The 18,569-nt window shown below is 43.2% G+C and overlaps 2 protein-coding genes across 9 annotated transcripts in view; one reads left to right on the top strand and one right to left on the bottom strand.

The window, feature by feature from the left end:
* CPSF2 (cleavage and polyadenylation specific factor 2) overlaps positions 1 to 9,306 on the bottom strand; it is a 27,494-nt gene extending 18,188 nt beyond the window's left edge. The window contains exons 1-3 of one of the 3 annotated variants that reach the window (XM_048853347.2): positions 9,162 to 9,298; positions 8,430 to 8,534; positions 2,090 to 2,270 (exon numbers count right to left, since the gene is read on the bottom strand). In XM_048853347.2, coding sequence (XP_048709304.1) covers positions 2,090 to 2,238 — 149 coding nt within the window. In that variant the 5' untranslated portion in view covers positions 2,239 to 2,270; positions 8,430 to 8,534; positions 9,162 to 9,298. Of the gene's footprint in view, positions 1 to 2,089; positions 2,271 to 8,429; positions 8,535 to 8,680; positions 8,701 to 9,161 lie in introns of those variants that run through there. The other 2 variants (XM_048853346.2, XM_048853348.2) reach the window with 2 other exon arrangements.
* On the top strand, positions 8,900 to 18,478 carry NDUFB1 (NADH:ubiquinone oxidoreductase subunit B1). Of its 6 annotated transcripts, none has more exons than XM_048853369.2 (4): positions 8,900 to 9,028; positions 9,975 to 10,039; positions 13,564 to 13,708; positions 18,386 to 18,478. In XM_048853369.2, the coding sequence occupies exons 3-4, from the start codon at positions 13,569 to 13,571 to the stop codon at positions 18,420 to 18,422; spliced, it is 177 nt and encodes a 58-aa protein (XP_048709326.1). In that variant the 5' UTR covers positions 8,900 to 9,028; positions 9,975 to 10,039; positions 13,564 to 13,568; the 3' UTR covers positions 18,423 to 18,478. The 6 variants fall into 6 exon arrangements, with proteins under 6 accessions (XP_048709326.1, XP_048709328.1, XP_048709325.1 ...); XM_075129836.1 differs by lacking the exon at positions 8,900 to 9,028 and adding an exon at positions 9,438 to 9,612; XM_048853367.2 differs by lacking the exon at positions 8,900 to 9,028 and adding an exon at positions 9,439 to 9,619.
* Positions 18,479 to 18,569: the final 91 nt, after the last annotated feature.

Here is an 18,569-nt window from a genome sequence, read left to right as displayed (position 1 = left end):
AATAAGGGATTAAAATATTTCCAAATTGAAATAGCTTGAATCCAATCTCCAAACAGATTTAGTATGCCATTTCCCTTAGCTTTTCACAAAACTAGTTTTCCAAAGCTCTTTGAAAACTATACACATTTAATTATTCATGACTGTTTGGTTGGCTCTGGAACATGAATACTTCTAGCTGTACCATGCCAACCTGACATTTTAATGTAATATTCTCTTTCTCCTCCAGAATGATTACGCTTGTTTAGTGCTTATCTGTATTACAATTATAAATAATAAAAGTTTAGATGACTTAATATCTTTGCTACTTAATTGAATGGCTAACATTATCAAAAGATTTTAAGAAACATTACATTTATTAATTGTGAAATTAAATTAGTCTAGGACTCAGGGCCCAATTCTACAGCCTTACTCACTTGAATAGTCCCATTTAAAAAAACAGGAGTAAAGGTTACAGAATCAAGTACCAAATCTGTAAAAGCCAAATTAAAAAAATCATCTTTTTAAAGAAAGAGGAAGAGGTCAAATGTAAATATTTCAAAAAACAGTAAGTGGCTGGATTGTTTTTTAAAAAGTAAGAAAATTGATTCTTTGACCCACTGGCTAAACATTTTATAAAAATAGAGACACTCAGAACAACAGACAAGTGAAAAAAAATGTATTAGCTGAAATGCTAACAGCATGTATATTGCACATATCTGAGTAGCACATGTAGCAAGAAAACCCTTTTCCCGAAGAATGACTGTCTGGTTCAAGAAACTTTTGAAAACATTAAAGACCATATTGCAATTATTGTATCACAATGTGTAGCTGAACAAGATTTTAATGTGTGATGTTATGAACTGTGATTAAAATTGGCATTGTGAGGATTTTATGTTCTCTCAGGAACATCCATATTTAGACCCCACTCTTGTAATCACAGGGAGTACAGGATGACCCCTCTCTACACATGCACAGAGCCATCATTGAATTAAATGGGGCTCAGTGTAAGAGCCCACCTGTATGCATTTGCTGCAGAACTGAGGTCTAACTTGCTCAGTTTAAAACAAACTTTTTTTTCCTGACAGCTGAAACACCAGATAGCAGGCGAGAGTCAAAATTTTTCTTTTTTGCTTATGCATGATCAGCAGTAAGATTCTATTATTTGTATTTAGTTAATTCTGTCAATAATTAAGGCTACGTTTTAGTCACAGGTATTTTTAGTAAAAGTCATGGACAGGTCACGGGCAGTAAACAAAAATTCACTGCCTGTGACCTGTCCATGACTTTTACTAAAAATACCTGTGACTAAAACTTGGGAGGGAGGCCTCGGGCAGTCCAGCGGTGCCACAGGTGCTGGGGGAGGTGGCTCAGGACCCTTGCTGGTGCTGGGAAGGATTGGCGGGGATGGCAGGGGCTCCCTACCTGGCCCCATGTCCCTACAGCTCCTAGGCGACAGAGGGGCACAAGCGCTGGCTGCCACAGCTCACATTGGCCAGGAACTGCATCCAATGGAAGCTGGGGGGGGGGGAGCCTGCAGTCACAGGCAGCGCAGAGCCCTGCTTCGCTGCCTGGGAGCTGCAGGCCATGCCAGTGGGAGCCTCCCACCCTAAGGTAAGTGCCCCCCGCACCCCACAACGCTCTGCCCCTAGTCCTGAGCGTCCTTCCATACACCCAAACTGCTGCTGCTGGCCCAGGGGCTGCCCACCTTGGGCAGCCTCTGAGCCAGCACTAGCCACTGCAGAAGTCACGGAGTCCGTGACCTCTGAGACAGACTCGTAACCTTATTGATAATACATAGGCCAGAATCGACCCAAACTCAGTATCTCATAGCTGTACATATTGAATCTGCAGGGCTATTAGATGTAAAAAGCGTATTTTTGTAACTAATGCAAGCTGATGTAATATATACAGAATATATACACAGAGCAGACCTATTTATTAAAAAGGTTTTAGAAGAGTGATTTTCCCTATCATATAGGCAATTTTAAACAGAAAACAAAAATTTTGGATTTTTAGTCTACATCATGAGCATAAAATAGCATGTTTTACAACATGCAGTAATGTGATTTCAGGACTTTTATTAAAAAACAAAGGATAAGCAATTACTTACTTCCTTAGAGAATCAATGATATCCATTGAAAAATTCTCATCCCAGCCACAGTCCAATAAAAAACGAAACTCGTCTACCTGCAGCAGGTAGCAGAGAGCAGATTCCTCCTGCACCCCTGAGAGCGTAGTCAACTTGATAATGGAGGTCATTTTTCTGTCCAAATGTCTGCTTACCAAAACAACTATTTTAAAAAGAAAAAAAATGTAAACACCTAATACAAAAGAAGTTTAGATATTTAGACCAATTGTTATTTTATCATTTGTGCAAACATATGCATCAGTAATAATTGTGTATTATTATTACTACTAGATAATAATACCTCTAGTTATCAATTACCAGGAATTCTACTGACACTATTATTTGAGCCGCTATATTATAATACAAACACAGAAAACAATTTCTTATTGTTCTTAAATTGGGATGGTTTTCAGATACTTCCCTAAAACCTAACAATTTTTTATTAATGTCAACAATCAAAACTGTTGCAAGTCAATGTATGGCAACTTCCTACTTAAAAGGGATTATTCATTAAAAGAGAGCTAGATGGAGATAAACAGACATACACACAAGCTTCCACTGAAGAGGAAGAGAAAGGCAGATCGACAAAGAAACAGAAAAAGCCTGAGAAACTAGATCACAGATGCGTAGGGCTGGAAGGGACCTGAATAAGTCATCTAGTCCAGTCCCCGGCATTCAAGGCAGAACTAAGTAATAACTAGACCATTCCTGACGGATAATTGTCTAATCCAGTGGTTCTCAAACTTCATTGCACCTCGACTCCCTTCTGAAAACAAAAATTACTACACAACCCTGGGCAGGGACGGGGGGACCGAAGCCCACGCCCAAGCCCCGACACCCCGTACAGGGAGGCTGTAAGCTGAGTCTTGCTGCACAGGGCTGAAGCCAAAGCCTGAGCCCCGCTGCTCAGGACTGAAGCCCTCAAGCTTCGGCTTCAGCCTCAGACCCCAGCAAGTCTAACACCAGCCCTGGTGACCCCATTAAAACAGGGTCACAACCCAGTTTGAGAACCACTGGACCTGTTTTTTAAAACTTCCAAAATGAAGACTCCACAACCTCCCTATGCAATTTGTTTCAGTGCTTAACTACCCTGACAGGAAGTTTTTCCTAGTGTCCAACCTAAACCACCCCTGCTGCAATTTAAGCCCATTGCTTCTTGTCCTATCCTCAAAGATTAATGAGAACAACTTTTCTCCCTCCTCCTTGTAACAAACTTCTATGTCCCCTTTCCCCCACATCTTCTCCAGACTAAACAAACCCAATTTTTTAGTCTTTCCTCATAGGTCATGTTTTCTAGACCTTTAATCATTTTTGTTGATCTCTTCTGGACTTTCTCCTGTTTGTCCACATCTTTCCTGAAATGTGGTGCCCAGAACTGGACACAATACTCCAGTTGAGCGCATATCAGCATGGAGTGGAAGAATTACTTTTTGTGTCTTTCTTACAACACTCCTCCTAATACATCCCAGAATGACATCCACTTTTTTTGCAGTGTTAAACGGTTAACTTATATTTAGCTTGTGATCCACTATATTCTCCAAAAAGAAAAGGAGTACTTGTGGCACCTTAGAGACTAACAAATTTATCTGAGCATAAGCTTTCATGAGCTACTGCTCACTTCATCGGATGCATTCAGTGGAAAATACAGTTTCCAGATCCCTTTAAGCAGTACATCTTCACATTTAGGCAGTCGTTTCACATTTTGTACGTGTGCAATCGATTGATCCTTCCTAAGTGGACTGTTTTGCATTTGTCCTCACCGAATTTCATCCTATTCACTTCATACCATTTCTCCAGATCATTGTGAATTTTATAGTAGAACCTCAGATTTATGAACATCTTGGGAGTGGAGGTTGTTCATAACTCTGCACAAAACATGGTTGTTCTTGCAAAAGTTTACAATGAACATTGACTTAATACAGCTTTGAAAATTTATTATGCAGAAAAAAATGTTTTTAACCATCTTAATGTAAATGAATCAAGCACAGAAAGAGTAGCTTATCCAATCTTTTAAAAAACCTTTCCCTTTATATTTTTAGTAGTTTATATTTACCACAGTACTGTACTTGCTTTTTTTTTTGGGAGGGGGGTCTCTGCTGCTGCCTGACTGCATACTTCCAGTTCCAAATGAGGTGTGTGGTTGACCAGTTAGTTTGTAACTCTGGCGTTCATAAGTCTGAGGTTCTACTGCAATCCTATCCTCCAAAGCACTTGCAACCTCTCCCCAGCTTGGTATCAACCACAAATTTTGTAAGTGCACTCTCTATGCCATTATATAAATAATTTATGAAGATATTGAATAGAACTGGACCCAGGACCAATCCCTACAGGACCCCACTAGATAAGCCCTTCCAGCTTCATTGAGAACCATTGATAACTACTCTCTGGGAATAGTTTTCCAACCAGTTCTGCAGCCATAGTAGCTCCAGCTAGGTTATATTTCCCTAGTTTGTTTATGAGGTCTTGCAAGACAGTATCAAAAACCTTACTAATGTCAAAATATACCACCCTCATTCTTGAGGGAATTCTGCACAAAAAAATTAAAAATGTTGCATATTTCGTCAATAAACGTACAGGCTCTAACATGGCAGTAGGGAGCACTTGCCACTGGCTGCATGGAGGTGGGAGATCACCCTGCGGCAACCCCCCCAGAAACAGATTCAGCAGTAATGCTCCTCCAGACACTCACACAGTGCAAGGGCTGGGCCTGTCCCACAAACAGCCCAGGGCTGGGCCCCTCCATACCAGACGAACCAAGATCGAGAGACAATGCCCCTCTCGCTTGCTCACATATGCACTGGTCCCTGATCCAGGTGTGGGGCAGGCAGGCTCAGCCCCGCTGGACCCAAGTGTGGAGGGGATCCAGAAGCAGGGTGAGAGAGTTCTATGTGGGACAAGCTGGATGCAGGGGCTCAGTGGGGCAGTCCCTAGCCTCTGTTTGCCAGAAGCTGGGAATGGGCAACAGGGGATGCATCACTTGATGATTACCTGTTCTGTTCATTCCCTCTGAAGCACCCGGCCTTGCCCAATATCGATTCTGGGCTAGATGAACCTTTGGTCTGATCCAGTATGGCCATTCTTATGGTCCAAGTGTGGGAACGCAACTGGATGCACAGGGGCTCGTTCGGGGGTTCCCAGTGTGGGGGAATGGGACTTTGCAGAGGGGTCCAGGTGAAGGTGGTTGGGGCTCAGCTGGGAGGTGTGGGGGAGATGGGAATGAGAAGGGGTGAGGGAGGTTCAGCGAGGGGGTTCAGGTGCTAGGGGCTGGAGTCCGGGTGCAGCTGGTTGGGTCTCAGTTAGTTGGGGGTCCAGGTGCAGAGCTTGTCAGGGTGGTCCAGTGAGAGGTTCACTGGGGTGGAGGTTCAAGTGTGGGTGCTCAACAGGGGCTGGTATGGCTGCAGGGGTGGCAGTCCAGATGCAGGGGAAGGGGCTCGGCCGGGTGGAGGTTCAAGCACAGGGAGGATAAGGCTCAGCAGGTCTAGGTATGGAGAGGTCAGGATGCACGGGGGTTGGGTGGACAAGGGAGCAGGTCCCCATACATTGACCCCTCTCCCATGGCTGAAGAAATGATGGAGGCAGGAAGTGGGGATGCGGTGCTTCCTGCAGCCATGGGAGGTTTCTGGGGGTGGGTCTGACCCAACCCCGGCCGCTACTTGCCAGGGAAGAGGAAGTTCTGTCCTCCCAGCCAAGACTAGCAGCTGAGCCTGGCACAGGGTAGGAGCCACCAGCTGGGGCATCCCCCCACATAATGATTTACCTGTCTGCCGGCTGCTCCGGGCACCTGAAACGATATGCCTGTGCTGGTGGGGAGGGGCACATAACCACTCTTGCGACTTCCCTCCAGAAGTAAACATCTACCATTTTCCCCCCATCCACAAGGCGTCTACTACAGCTGTTGATTAATTGCAGTTAACTCAAAAAAAACCAATCATGATTAATCAGTTTTAATCACATTGTTAAACAATAGAATACTAATTGAAATTTACAAAAAAAAGGATGTTTTTCTACATTTTCAAATATATTGATTCAATTACAACACAGAATACAAAGTGTACACTGCTCATTTTATAGAATTATTATTACAAATATTTGCACTGTAAAAATGATAAAACACAGTATTTTTCAGTTCACCTCATAAAAGTACCGTAGTACAAACTCTTTATCGTGAAACTACAACTTACAGATGTAAATTGTTTTTGGTTGCTTAACTGCACTCAAAAACAAAACATTGCAAAACTTCAGAGCCTACAAGTCCACTCCCTGCTACTTTTTGTTCACCCAATCGCTAAGACAAACAAGTTAGTTTACGTTTTCAGAAGATAAAGCTGCCCATTTCTTATTTACGTCACCAGAAAGCAAGAACAGACGTTCACATGGGAATTCTTTTCTAGGCAGCACTGCGAGGTATTTATATGCCGGACATAGTAAACATTTGTATGCCCCTTCATACTTTGGCCACCATTTCAGAGGACATGCTTCCATGATGATGATGCTTGTTAACAAAACACAAGGAAGGTACCAATTTCAGAGGGATAAGGTGTGGAGCATGCTTTCAGAAGTCTTAAAAGAGCAACATTCCGATGCGGAAACTAAAGAACTCGAACCACCAAAAAAGAAAATCAACCTTGTGCTGGTGGCATTTGACTCAGCTAATGAAAATGAACATACGTCGGTCCGCACTGCTTTGGATGGTTATCAAGCAGAACCCGTCATCAGCATGGACGCATGTTCCCTGGAATGGCGGTTGAAGCATGAAGGGACATATGAATCTTTAGTGAATCTGGCATGCAAATATCTTGCAAGGCTGGCTACCACAGTGCCATGAGAACACCTGTTCTCACTTTCAGGTGACACTGTAAACAAGAAGCGGGCAGCATTCCTTCCCTCAAATGTAAACAAACTTGTTTGTCTGAGTGATTGGCTGAACAAGAAACAGGACTGAGTGCACTTGTAGGCTCTAAAGTTTCACATTGTTTTATTTTTGAATGCAGGTTTTTTTGTACATAATTCTATATTTGTAAGTTCAACTTTCATGATAAAGAGATTGCACTACAGTACTTGTATTAGGGGAATTGAAAAATACCATTTCTTTTGTTTTCACCGTGCAAATATTTGTAATAAAAATAAATATAAAGTAAGCACTGTACACTTTGTATACGGTTATACTTGAATATATTTGAAAATGTAGAAAACATCCAAAAATATTTAAATAAACGGTATTCTATTATTGTTTAATTGCACCATTAATCGCAATTAATTTTTTAAAATTTTTTTTGTTCTTGTCAAATCCATGTTGACTGTTACTTATCACCTTATCTTCTAGGTACTGAAGTTAAGCTGACTGGTCTATATTCTCCATTTTTATAGACTGGCACTACATTTGCTCTCTGCCAGTCCTCTGGAATCTCTCCCATCTTCCATGAGTTTTCAGAGATAATTTCTAATGGCTCAGATATTTCTTCAGTCAGCTCCTTGAGTATTTCAGGATGTATTTCATCAGGCCCTCCTGACTCAAAGATACCTAACTTGTCTAAGAAACTTTCAACGTGTTCTTTTCCTATTTTAGTCTCAGGTCCTACCTCATTTTCATTGACATTCACTATGTTAGATGTCCAAAACTAATCTTTTTGGTGAAAAATGAAAAATTTAGCACTTCTGTCATTTCCACGTTTTCTGTTACTGTCTCCCCACCCCCGCCCATTGAGTAATGAGCCTATCTTGTCCTTGGTCTTCCTCTTGCTTCTAATCTATTTGTAGAATGTTTTCTTGTTTACTTTTATGTCTCTAGCTAGTTTAATCTCATTTTGTGCCTTGGCCTTTCTAATTGTTTCCCTATCTACTTGTGTTTTTAATAAATATTCATCCTTTTTACTTTGACCTAATTACCATTTTTATAGGACTCTTTTGATTTTCAGATCACTGAAGATTTTCTGGTTAGGCCAGGGTAGTCTCTTGCCATAGTTTCTATCTTTCCTATGCAAGATAGTTTGCTCTTGTGCCCTTAATAATGTCTCTTTAAAAAACTGCTAACTCTCTCAAACTGTTTTTCCTCTTAGACTTGCTTCCAATGGGATCTTACCTACCAATTCCCTGAGTTTGCTAATGTCTGCCTTCTTGAAATCCATTATCTTTATTATGCTGTTTTCCCTCCTACCAATTCCTTAGAAGCATGAACTCACCATTTCATAATGGTCACTACAATCGAGCAGTATTTTAAAATATAACTTTTAAGAAATACTAATGAAAACAGTGAGTCACACTTTGGCCTCCTTTTTCTGAAGATTGGGCATGTGTAGTCTTGAGAAAAGAAAACAGAGGGGACCTGAAAATAGTCTTCAATTATGTCTTCAAGTGCTGTTACTAAGAGGATTATGCTCAACTGGTCTCCATGTCCACTTAAAGCAGGACTAGAAGTAAAGGGCTTAATCTGCAGCAAGAAAAAACATGGTTAGATATTAGAATTTTTTTTCTAACTCTATTCTCTTCCCAGGGAACTTGTACAACACCCATCTTTGGAGGAGTTTAAAAACAGGCTGGATAAATACCTGGCAGGGGTGGTCTTGGTTAACTTACCATGGGGCTGAACTAGAGGACCTCACAGATCCCTTACAGCCACATGTCTATGATTCTGTCATTTCCAGAAGGCTAGAGGTCTCCCCTAAGGAGATGCAATGCTAGCAGGACACACTCACACACAGATCTGGTTCACTCACTGCCCCCTGTCCCCAGCGGCCTCACTCTGAGGAGCACAGTCTCTCACTCCCGCCTCTCTCTGGAGGTGCCCCCCTCGCTCGGGGGTCTCCTGTCCCCAGCTCGCCCCCCTCGCTCTCCCGCACTCCCGCGGAGGGTCCCGAGCCCAAGCCAACCCGGCGGCAAGGAAGCGCCTCCCCCGCGCTCTCGCTGATGAGGGGGGGCGCTGAGGTAAGCTCCCCAACCCAGACCAGTCCCCCGGCCTCACGCGCTGGGACGGGCAGCCTCCTTGCTCGCCAGGGGCCAGGTCGCTGTATCAGGCTCTGCCCGGGGACATGGGGGGAGGAGACACCCCAGCACCTACCTCACCACCAGCCCCACGCCGCTGCCCTCAGCCCCCTAAACTCAGTGGGGACAGCACAGGGGGAACCCCAGCCAGTCAGACCCCGTGTCTTCCACAGCCGCCGCCATTTTGAACTGAGAAGGGGAGGCGAGGCTCAGGAGCCTGGCGTAGGAGAAAGCGAAAGGGAAATAGACTGTACCATTGGCAGCCCAGGGGAGTATGGATCGGGACACTCGGGCCTTGCGGCCTCGCACCCGCATTAGTTACGGGAGTCGAGCCATAGAGACTCACAAGGGCGGCGGGGTGGAACTTCGAAATAGTTTCAACCGGCCCGGGGGTAAGCTAATCCCCCCTCTCCACAGTTAATGGTCTGTGCCGGCAGGCTGGTGGTTTGTCCAATAGCAGCTGCTTGACTGGCCCTAGTTGTCCTTGGGCTCGACGCGGGCGGCGGCAGGCCTAGGCCCGGCAGCAGGCGGCAGGTGAGCGGGACCTGTGGGTGAGGAGGCCCTGGGGGCTGCACGTTTGTCCACAGCTGGTCGCTGGCTGGGAACACGGCTCCATCGCGCGGGGCGGGCCGGGGCAGTGGCTGTTAGTGCGGCGTGGGGCTACTTCAGTAATACAACAGGGCCCGCGTGGAGTGGCGCTCGTCCTCCGATCGTGTGGTACGGATTCCGTAATGCTACTGGCAGCAGCCGGGGCCCCGTGTTAGGTGCTGTACAAGCTCAGTGGCGGCCGCGGCCCCTCCCGGGGAGAGCTTACGAGCACCGCACAAACCGTCTGCAGAACTCGGCGTGTGGGTAGGTGTGTTTATAATCTTCAAACGCATCCCTGCAGGGTGAGGCTTGAGCCAGGGGTGCCTGGGCTTGTGGGCAGACCAGGAGACTGCACTCCGTTCAGACGTGAGTTTTATGTCCTTCAATACATTTAATGTAGTACTTAAAAAGCGTTTGGTTTTTCTGTTGCTTTTAAGGTACCTGGTTAATATTTCTTGGTTTTTATTCTTTGGAATTTGTATGCAGGCAAGGTCTAGTTCAGCAATTTTAAGCTCGTTGTTGGGCCGCAGCTTCCTCAGCTTTCCTCCCTTGTCATTCTAAAAAAACAACTAGCATCTGGAAAAGTTTGGCCAATGTGATTGGAAAGGGCATTAGAGAGTTTATGAAGTCTGATATTACCATTAATATATAACTTCTTTTTCTAGCTTGTTGCTACTGAAATACTAACCGAGTGGTAGTCATAGCATTATAGAAATGTAGGGATGGAAGGGACCTCGAGGTTATAGTCCATCCCCCTGCACTGAGGATCGTCTTTGACACGTTTGTCAAACCTGTTCTTGATAACCCCCACCACCTCCTTTAGTAATCTGTTTCAGTGCTTAACTATCCCTATAGTTAGAAAGGTTTTCCTCTCTAACGTAAATCTCCCTTGCTGTAAATTAAGATGATTGCTTCTTGTTCTACCCTCCATGGATAAGGAGAATAATTGATCACCCTCCTCTTTACAATAGTCTTTTATATACTGTATATTTGAAGAGTGTTATCATTCCAACCCTGATATTCTATGAGTCTATGTTCCCTCTCAGCCTTCTCAACTCTAGACTAAATGGACTAGATTCACAAAAGGACTTAGGCATCCAGCTGCCACTTTAGGCCCCTAAATCCCAGAATCAGGCCTCATCACAAAAACCCCCACTCAGCTGCCCCTAAATCTTCTAGGCACCAAAGTTGCTCAGCACCTAAATTTGTGCAGTAAAAGTTCCTTAGGTACTTAGGTTTCTGCCTCTGTGCATGCATATTGTAGACCCATGGCAGGCACCTGGACACCTAAGGCTCCAGAGTGATGCACAGACCAGGAAAAATTAGGCAGAGGAACACTTAACTTCCTTGTGGAGTTTTATTTGGTAAGTGTGTTCAGACCTCACCTGCCAGATTGGGCCTAATAGACCAGTTCACACAATGGCCAGAGGCGGGGAGGAACTCTCATAATTTTTAGCCTGGTGGTTAGGTTACTCATCAGTAAGGTGGGAGACCACTGGTTCAACTCCCTCCTCTGCCTGAAGGGGAGAAGGAACATGAAGAGGGATCTGGCACATCTCTGGTGAGCTTCCTACCTGCTGGAGTATGGGATATTCTGTTGTGGGGCGCCTTCAGTCTCCCTGATGGAAGCTGTTCCACTGTGTATGAATAAATAAATAAGTCATTGAAGCAAGGGGACAGGATCATGGATCTTCTACCTCTGTGGTGAGTGCTCTAACTACCGGACTACAGAGTCATACTCACACATGCACTTTCTATCTCTTCTCCCCCAGCCCTCTTTCTGACCTCCCCCCAGTGTTGAAACTGTCGCACTGTGGATAAATAATGAAAGAATCATTTGACCAGAGAGAGCAAGCATGAGAATGACTTTGTGGCCTTTTGGTTAGAGTATTCACCTGGGAGGAGGGAGACCCAGAATCCAGTTCCCCTGCTCCAATGACTGTTTAAAATATTTACCCACAGTGGAACAGCTTCAACAGGAAAGATTGAGAGAGCCTCGGATTAGAATATCTCAGAGCCCAGTGGCTAGGGCACTCAATTAAGAGATGTCAGATCCCTGTTCAGTTCCCAAGTTGAAGTCCCCACTCCACTTGAGGAAAATATGTGGTCTCCACATCCCAGGCAAATACCTGACCACTGGGCTAAGAGGGAGCTTCTCCTCTCATAGCCCTCTGTCTTCTCCCTTCATTCCGTCCCTTGTACCACTGCCCCCTTCCCCCCCACCATCTTCTTGCAAAAGTGGTAGAGACACCTATCTCCAAGACAGCGTTTGCAACTGAGAGTCCCAATCAGAGGGAGACACCTCCCTGCAGTCCAGACATAGGTGCCTAGCTCTGACAGAGGGGTATGCCTTAGCACACACCCCTGGTTCAGTGCTTCCCCTTGATTATCTTAGGAAAAGAATGTCCTGGCATGCTGCCTTTTGTGAATCCCATTCTTAGGCATCTATCTGTGCCCTTTCATTGTATAGGGAGCCTAGGTGCCAAACCTCGGTTTTGTGAATACTGTTGATTTTCTAGGTACCTGAATTTCTTTGTTAATCTAGCCTAGCATGCCCAGTTCTTTCAATTTTTTCTCATAGCTCATGTTTCCCAAACCTCTTACCATTTTTTGTTGCTGTCCTCTGGATTCTCTCCAATTTGTTCACATCCTTCTTTAACTGTGATGCTCAAAATTGAACACAGTATTTCTAGCTGAGGCCTCACAAGAGCCGGGTAGAGCAGAACAATTACCTCCCATGTCTTTCACCCCTGTTAATATATACCAGAGTGACAGTTGCCTTTTTCACAACAGCATCATATTGTTGACTCATATTCAATTTGTGATCTACTAAAACCCCCAGATCCTCTTCTGCAGTACTGCTGCCTTGACATTTATTCCTCATTTTGTATTTGTGCATGATTTTTCTTTCTGAAGTGTAGGTTGGCGGTTGTCTTTATTTAATTTCATCTTACTGATTTCAGACCAAGTCTCCGAAGTATCAAGGTCATCTGAATTCTAATCCTGTCCTTCAAAGTGCTTGGTGTCATATGCAAATTTTATAAGAATACTCTCCGCTCAATCATTCAAGTCATTAATGAAAATATTGAATAATACCAAACCAGTGACCGATCCCTTCAGGTCCCCATCTGATAGGTCTTCCCAGTTTGACAGTGGACCACTGATAACTACTCTTTGAGGTTTCAGAGTAGCAGCCGTGTTAGTCTATATCCGCAAAAAGAAAAGGAGTACTTGTGGCACCTTAGAGACTAACCAATTTATTTGAGCATAAGCTTTCGTGAGCTACAGCTCATTTCATCAGATACATGCAGCATCCGATGAAATAAATTTGTTAGTCTCTAAGGTGCCACAAGTACTCCTTTTTCTTTTTACTTTTTGAGGATGGCCTTGCAACCAGTTGTGCACCACTGTACAGTAATTGCATCTAGATTTTATAGATGAATACTATGAAAATTCCTGCTTTATAAATGTTTGTTGAGAACAAGTATTATATTTTCAGCAAGGCAGACACCTCATAAATGGTGCATTATTAGGATGATTTCTAGTGAGGGAATTTTGCCATCATTTTAAATGCAAATACTCAACCTATGATCACCTTAAAATAGTTTATTAATTGGGTTGCATTCCTGTTCCCACAGGGCAAAATTCTACTGTCAGTACTACAAATTTAATCTAGATTCCAGTATCTGGCTGTTCCTAGGAATTCCATGTGGACCTGAGAGCAGCATTTTCCTCTAGTTAAAATATGTTAACCTTCAGATGTTCATGATTGCATAGAGAAAATTCCATTGTAGGAGGTTGTATGTACTAGATATATGCAGTGGTTTCTATGTTCAGATTTTTGTCTCCTCTTCCCCCCGCCCCATGGTTGCTGTTTTTTTTCGTTCTAGCAATCATGGTGAATTTTATCCAAGCTGTGCGTGAATACTGGGTCCATATTTTGTGTCCCATGGGATTTGTTATTGGATGCTATCTGGACAGAAGGAATGATGAAAAACTATCAGCTTTCAGAAACAAGAGCATGTTATTTAAAAGGTTAGTTTATGACACAACTTTTTAAACAAAATAATCTGTCTGAAAGGCCTAATCCTGCTCCCATTGAAGTGATGTGAGTTTTGATATTGACTTCAAAGGATGCAGGATTTTGCCCTGTAGGTCCTGTCCTGCAAAATGTTGAGCACTTCAAGTGAGGTGATCAGTGTTCTCAACTCCCATTTAGATTAGATGGAGTTAAGAAATCTTGCAATCCTTCCCCTCTTGCAATCCTTCTCCAAATGAATGTCATAAGAATGGCTATACTGGGTCAGACCAATGGTCCGTCTAGCCCAGTATCCTGTCTTCTGACAGTGGCTGCTGCCATATGGTTCAGAGGGAATGAACAGAACAGGGCAATGATCAAGTGATCCATCCCCTGTTTTCCAGTCCCAGCTTCTGGCAGTCAGTTGTTTAGGGACACCCAAAGCATGGGGTTGAATCCCTGACCATCTTGGCAAATAGCTATTGATGGACCTACCCTTCCATGAACTTATCTAATTCTTTTCTGAACTCAGTTATACTTGTGGCCTTCACAACGTCTTCTGTCAAAGAGTTCCACAGGGCGACTGTTCACTGTGTGAAGAAATACTTCCTTATGCTTGTTTTAAACCTGCTGCCTATTAATTTCATTGGGTGACCCATGGTTCTTGTGTTATGTCAAGGCATAAATAACACTTCTTTATTCACTTTCTCCACGCCATTAATCATTTTATGTAGATCTCTATCGTCTCTCCCTTTAGTTGTCTCTTTTGTACGCTTAACAATCAGTCTTTTTCATCTCCTTGTATGAAAGCTGTTCCATACCCTTAATGACTTTTGTTGCCGTTTTCTATACCTTCTCCAATTCTAATGTATCTTTTTTGAGATGGGGTGACCAGAACTACACTTAGTATTTGCGGTGTGAGCATACCATGGATTTGTATGGTGGTTTTATGATATTTTCTGTCTTATTATCTATCCCTTTTCTAATGGTTCCTAACATTCTGTAAGCTTTTTTTGACCGCTGCTGCACATTGAGCCGATGTTTTCAGAGTAGTATCCACGATGATTCCAAGATCTCCTTTAGTGGTAACAACTAATTTAGACCCCATCATTTTGTATGTATAGTTGGGCTTACATTTTCCAAAGTGCATTACTTTGCAGTAGAGCTGTCAAGCGATTAAAAAAATTAATCGTGCAATTTATCGCACTGTTAAACAATAATAGAATACCATTTAAATAGTTTTGGATGTTTTCTACATTTTCAAATATGTTTATTTCAATTACAACACAGAATACAAAGTATACAGTGCTCACTTTATATTTATTTATTTTTGATTACAAGTATTTGCGCTGTAAAAAACAAGAAATAGTATTTTTCAGTTCACTTAATACAAGTACTGTGTGCAATCTCTTTATCATGAAAGTTGAATTTACAAATGCAGAATTATGTAAAAAAAAAACCCTGCATTCAAAAATAAAACAATGTAAAAGTTTTGAGCCTGCAAGTGCACTCAGTCCTACTTCTTCTTGTTCAGCCAATTGCTCAGGCAAACAAAATTGCTTACATTTCCAGGAGATAATGCTGCCCACTTCTTGTTTACAATGTCACCTGAAAGTGAGAACAGGCGTTCGCATGGCACTTTTGTAGCAGGCATTGCAAGGTATTTACGTGCCAGATGCACTAAAGATTCATATGTCCCTTCGCGCTTCAACCACCATTCCCTCTCAGATTTTGGAAGGGTCGAGTGCTGTAGCTATCTTTAGAAATGTCACATTGGTACCTTCTTTGCGTTTTGTCAAATCTGCTGTGAAAGTGTTCTTAAAATGAACAACATGTGCTGGGCACAGGTGCCAATTTTCACACAGTAAATAAGCACCCTGAATTTCACAATAAGCCAAAAATCAAGCTAATCCCATTTCAAAACAAGGCCAAAACAAGCCAATCCCTAAGAACCCCAACACTCTGTGACTAGATCCCCATGGCGTGCAGTCTGGGACTCTGGTTGGCCCGCTGTACACCCCTGACTCTCTTCCTCTCCTTGCTCCGCTCCGCCCCTGCTTGCCAGGAGCCAATCAAAAAAAAAAAAAGAAGCAACAAGCTGCAACAGGCTACAGGCCCAACAAGCTACTAGCCAAAAAGCAACTCACAAGCCAATTAAGCCAAAAACAAGCCCAATATCTGCGGTTTTTTCGCGGGTTTGGCATGTTTGGTGCTGGGTCATCATCTAAGACTCCTATAACATCAAATATATGGCACAATGTGGGTAAAACAGCAGGGGACATACCATTCTCCCCCAAGGTCAGTCACAAATTTAATTAACGTATTATTTTTTTACGAGCGTCATCAGCATGGAAGCATGTCCTTTGGAATGGTGGCCGAAGCATGAAGGGGCATACAAATCTTTGGCATATCTGGCATGTAAATATCTTGCATACTGGCTACAAAAGTGCCATGCAAATGCCTGTTCTCGCTTTCTGGTGACATTACAAATAAGAAGAGTGCAGCATTATCTCCCATAAATGTAAACAAAATTGTCTGTCTTAATGATTGGCTGAACAAGAAGTAGGACTGAGTGGACCTGTAGGCTCTGAAGTTTTATATTGCTTTGTTTTTGAGTGCAGTTACATAGCAAAAAACCTACATTTGTAAGTAGCACTTTCATGACAGAGATTGTACTAGAGTACTTTTATGAGGTGAATTGAAAAATACTATTTCTTTTATGATTTTTACGGTGCAAATATTTATAATAAAATAATATACACTTGATTTTAATTACAACACAGAATACAATAGATATGAAAATGTAGAAAAACATCCAAAATACTTAATAAATTTCAATTGGTAGTCTATTGTTTAATAGTGCGATTAAAAGGGGCAATAATTAATTTTTTAATCGTGATTAATTTTTTTGAATTAATTGTGTGAATTAACCACGATTAATCGACAGCCCTACTTTACAGTTATGAATACTGAATTTCATCTGCCATTTTGTTGCCCAGTGATAGAAATCCATTTGTCACTGCTAGATAAGTCCAAAGCTGACTGCAATCTTGACTAATTTTGTATCATCTGCAAATTTTGCCATCTCACTGTTAACCCCCTTTTCCAGATAATTTATGAATATGGTGAACAGCACAGGTCCTGGTCTATGTTCCCTGCAAGCTGTGTGGCTGTGCAGTAGGCTCTCAGGAGCTGCCGGGGAGAGGAGCTGTCACCTGGCCCTGCTGTGGAGAGGAGCCCCGCCCCCGGCCCCACCAGAGCTGCCAGGGAGAGGAGCCCTGAGTTACTGTGGCAAGAGAGGGCTAGGGGGAGTCTGCCCCAGCCCTGAGCCCCCTCCCACACCTTGAGCCCCTCCCCACTCCAGAGCTTTTACCCCTAGCCGGAGCCCTCACCCTCTTCCCCAACCCTGAGCCCCCTCCTGCACTCCTCATCCCCAGCTCCTTCCCAGAGCCCACACCCCTAGCGAGATCCCTCATCTCCGCCACACTCCAACCCTCTGCCATAGCCCTGAGCCCCCTCTCACTCCCCAGCCCCACCCCAGAGTCCGCACTCCCAGCCCGAGCCCTCACCCCCTGAACCCTCTGCCCCGTTCCTGAGCCCCCTCCCAAACTCCAAATCCCTTGGCCCCACCCCCACCACATGAATTTTGTTAGCACTAATATGAAGGTGATGTCACACATCGCTACCATATTGGTGAACATAACAAAATTCGTTCCACACATGGACATAAAAAATTAGAGGAAACACTGGTCCCAGTACAGATCATACCCTTTGATTTCTATCTTTTACTCAGTTACTGATCCATGAGAGAACCTTCCCTTTATCCCATGACTGCTGACTTTGCTTAAGAGCCTTTGGTTTGGGACCTTGTCCAAGGCTTTCTTAAAGTCCAGGTACTATATATCAACTGGATCACCCTTGTCCATGTGTCTGTTGACATCCTCAAAGAATTCTAACAGATTTGTGAGACATGATTTCCTTTTACAAAAGCCATGTTGACTCTTTCCCAATAATTCTGTTCTTTAGTATAGTTTCAACCAATCTGCCTGGTACTGAAGTCCCATTGACTTCATTGGGAACAGCACATACATGATAGATTGGCTCCTAAATCCATTTGTTTTCATACTAAAAGGGGCAGGGACTGCTGAAGATGCATCTTGTTCAGTTGCTTTCTAGTAACTCTTCTAACCATTTTATAGATGTCTTTGTCATGTTCCTAAACTCTACTTCAAGTCCTCATTAGCCACACATGATATCTAAGGCCACAATTGTCCAATGAGCTCCAGTCCAATGTGAGTGGACCCTGCCATGAAGCCCCATTTTAGTCAATGGAGATCTGCTGCTGCAGGGTCTTCTCTACAGCACTCATTGGGGTGGGGGGGGGAGGCTAATGTGAAAGGGAGTCCAGAGTATAATAAAGAAAGTACACAGAAAAAAGTGATCCTAACCCTTAAGAAGAGCGGAAGACCAGTTGTTCAAATGATACAGTTTCTGATTAACAGTTATAAGGAAAGTCAAGAATATTAATTATTCTTAAAAGTTAAAATAGAAATCAAGATCTGTTACAAAATACCTCATAATTAAGCTAGTGAAACACTAACTTAAATCTATGAACAGTAATGTAGATTACCGTCTGCAAAAGTCCTGTGCACTACCTAATTTTACTATCCTAATTTTTTTTCCCCTCCACACAGGGAATTGAAACCCGGTGAAGAAGTTACCTGGAAATAAAGGCTGTCCGTGAAATGGGAAATTCTTCCATGTAATTAAATTAACGTGTATAACAAGTGGATGATGTCTTTGTTACTGTGTCATCCGTGGAACGGGAACCATGTTTTTACACTTGATATACTTCGTTCCTAGTATTAAAAAAATATA

This window comes from Caretta caretta, chromosome 6, assembly GCF_965140235.1.
Source record: "Caretta caretta isolate rCarCar2 chromosome 6, rCarCar1.hap1, whole genome shotgun sequence".
Taxonomy (NCBI): domain Eukaryota; kingdom Metazoa; phylum Chordata; order Testudines; family Cheloniidae; genus Caretta; species Caretta caretta.
This window is presented reverse-complemented; position numbering and strand designations above follow the sequence as displayed.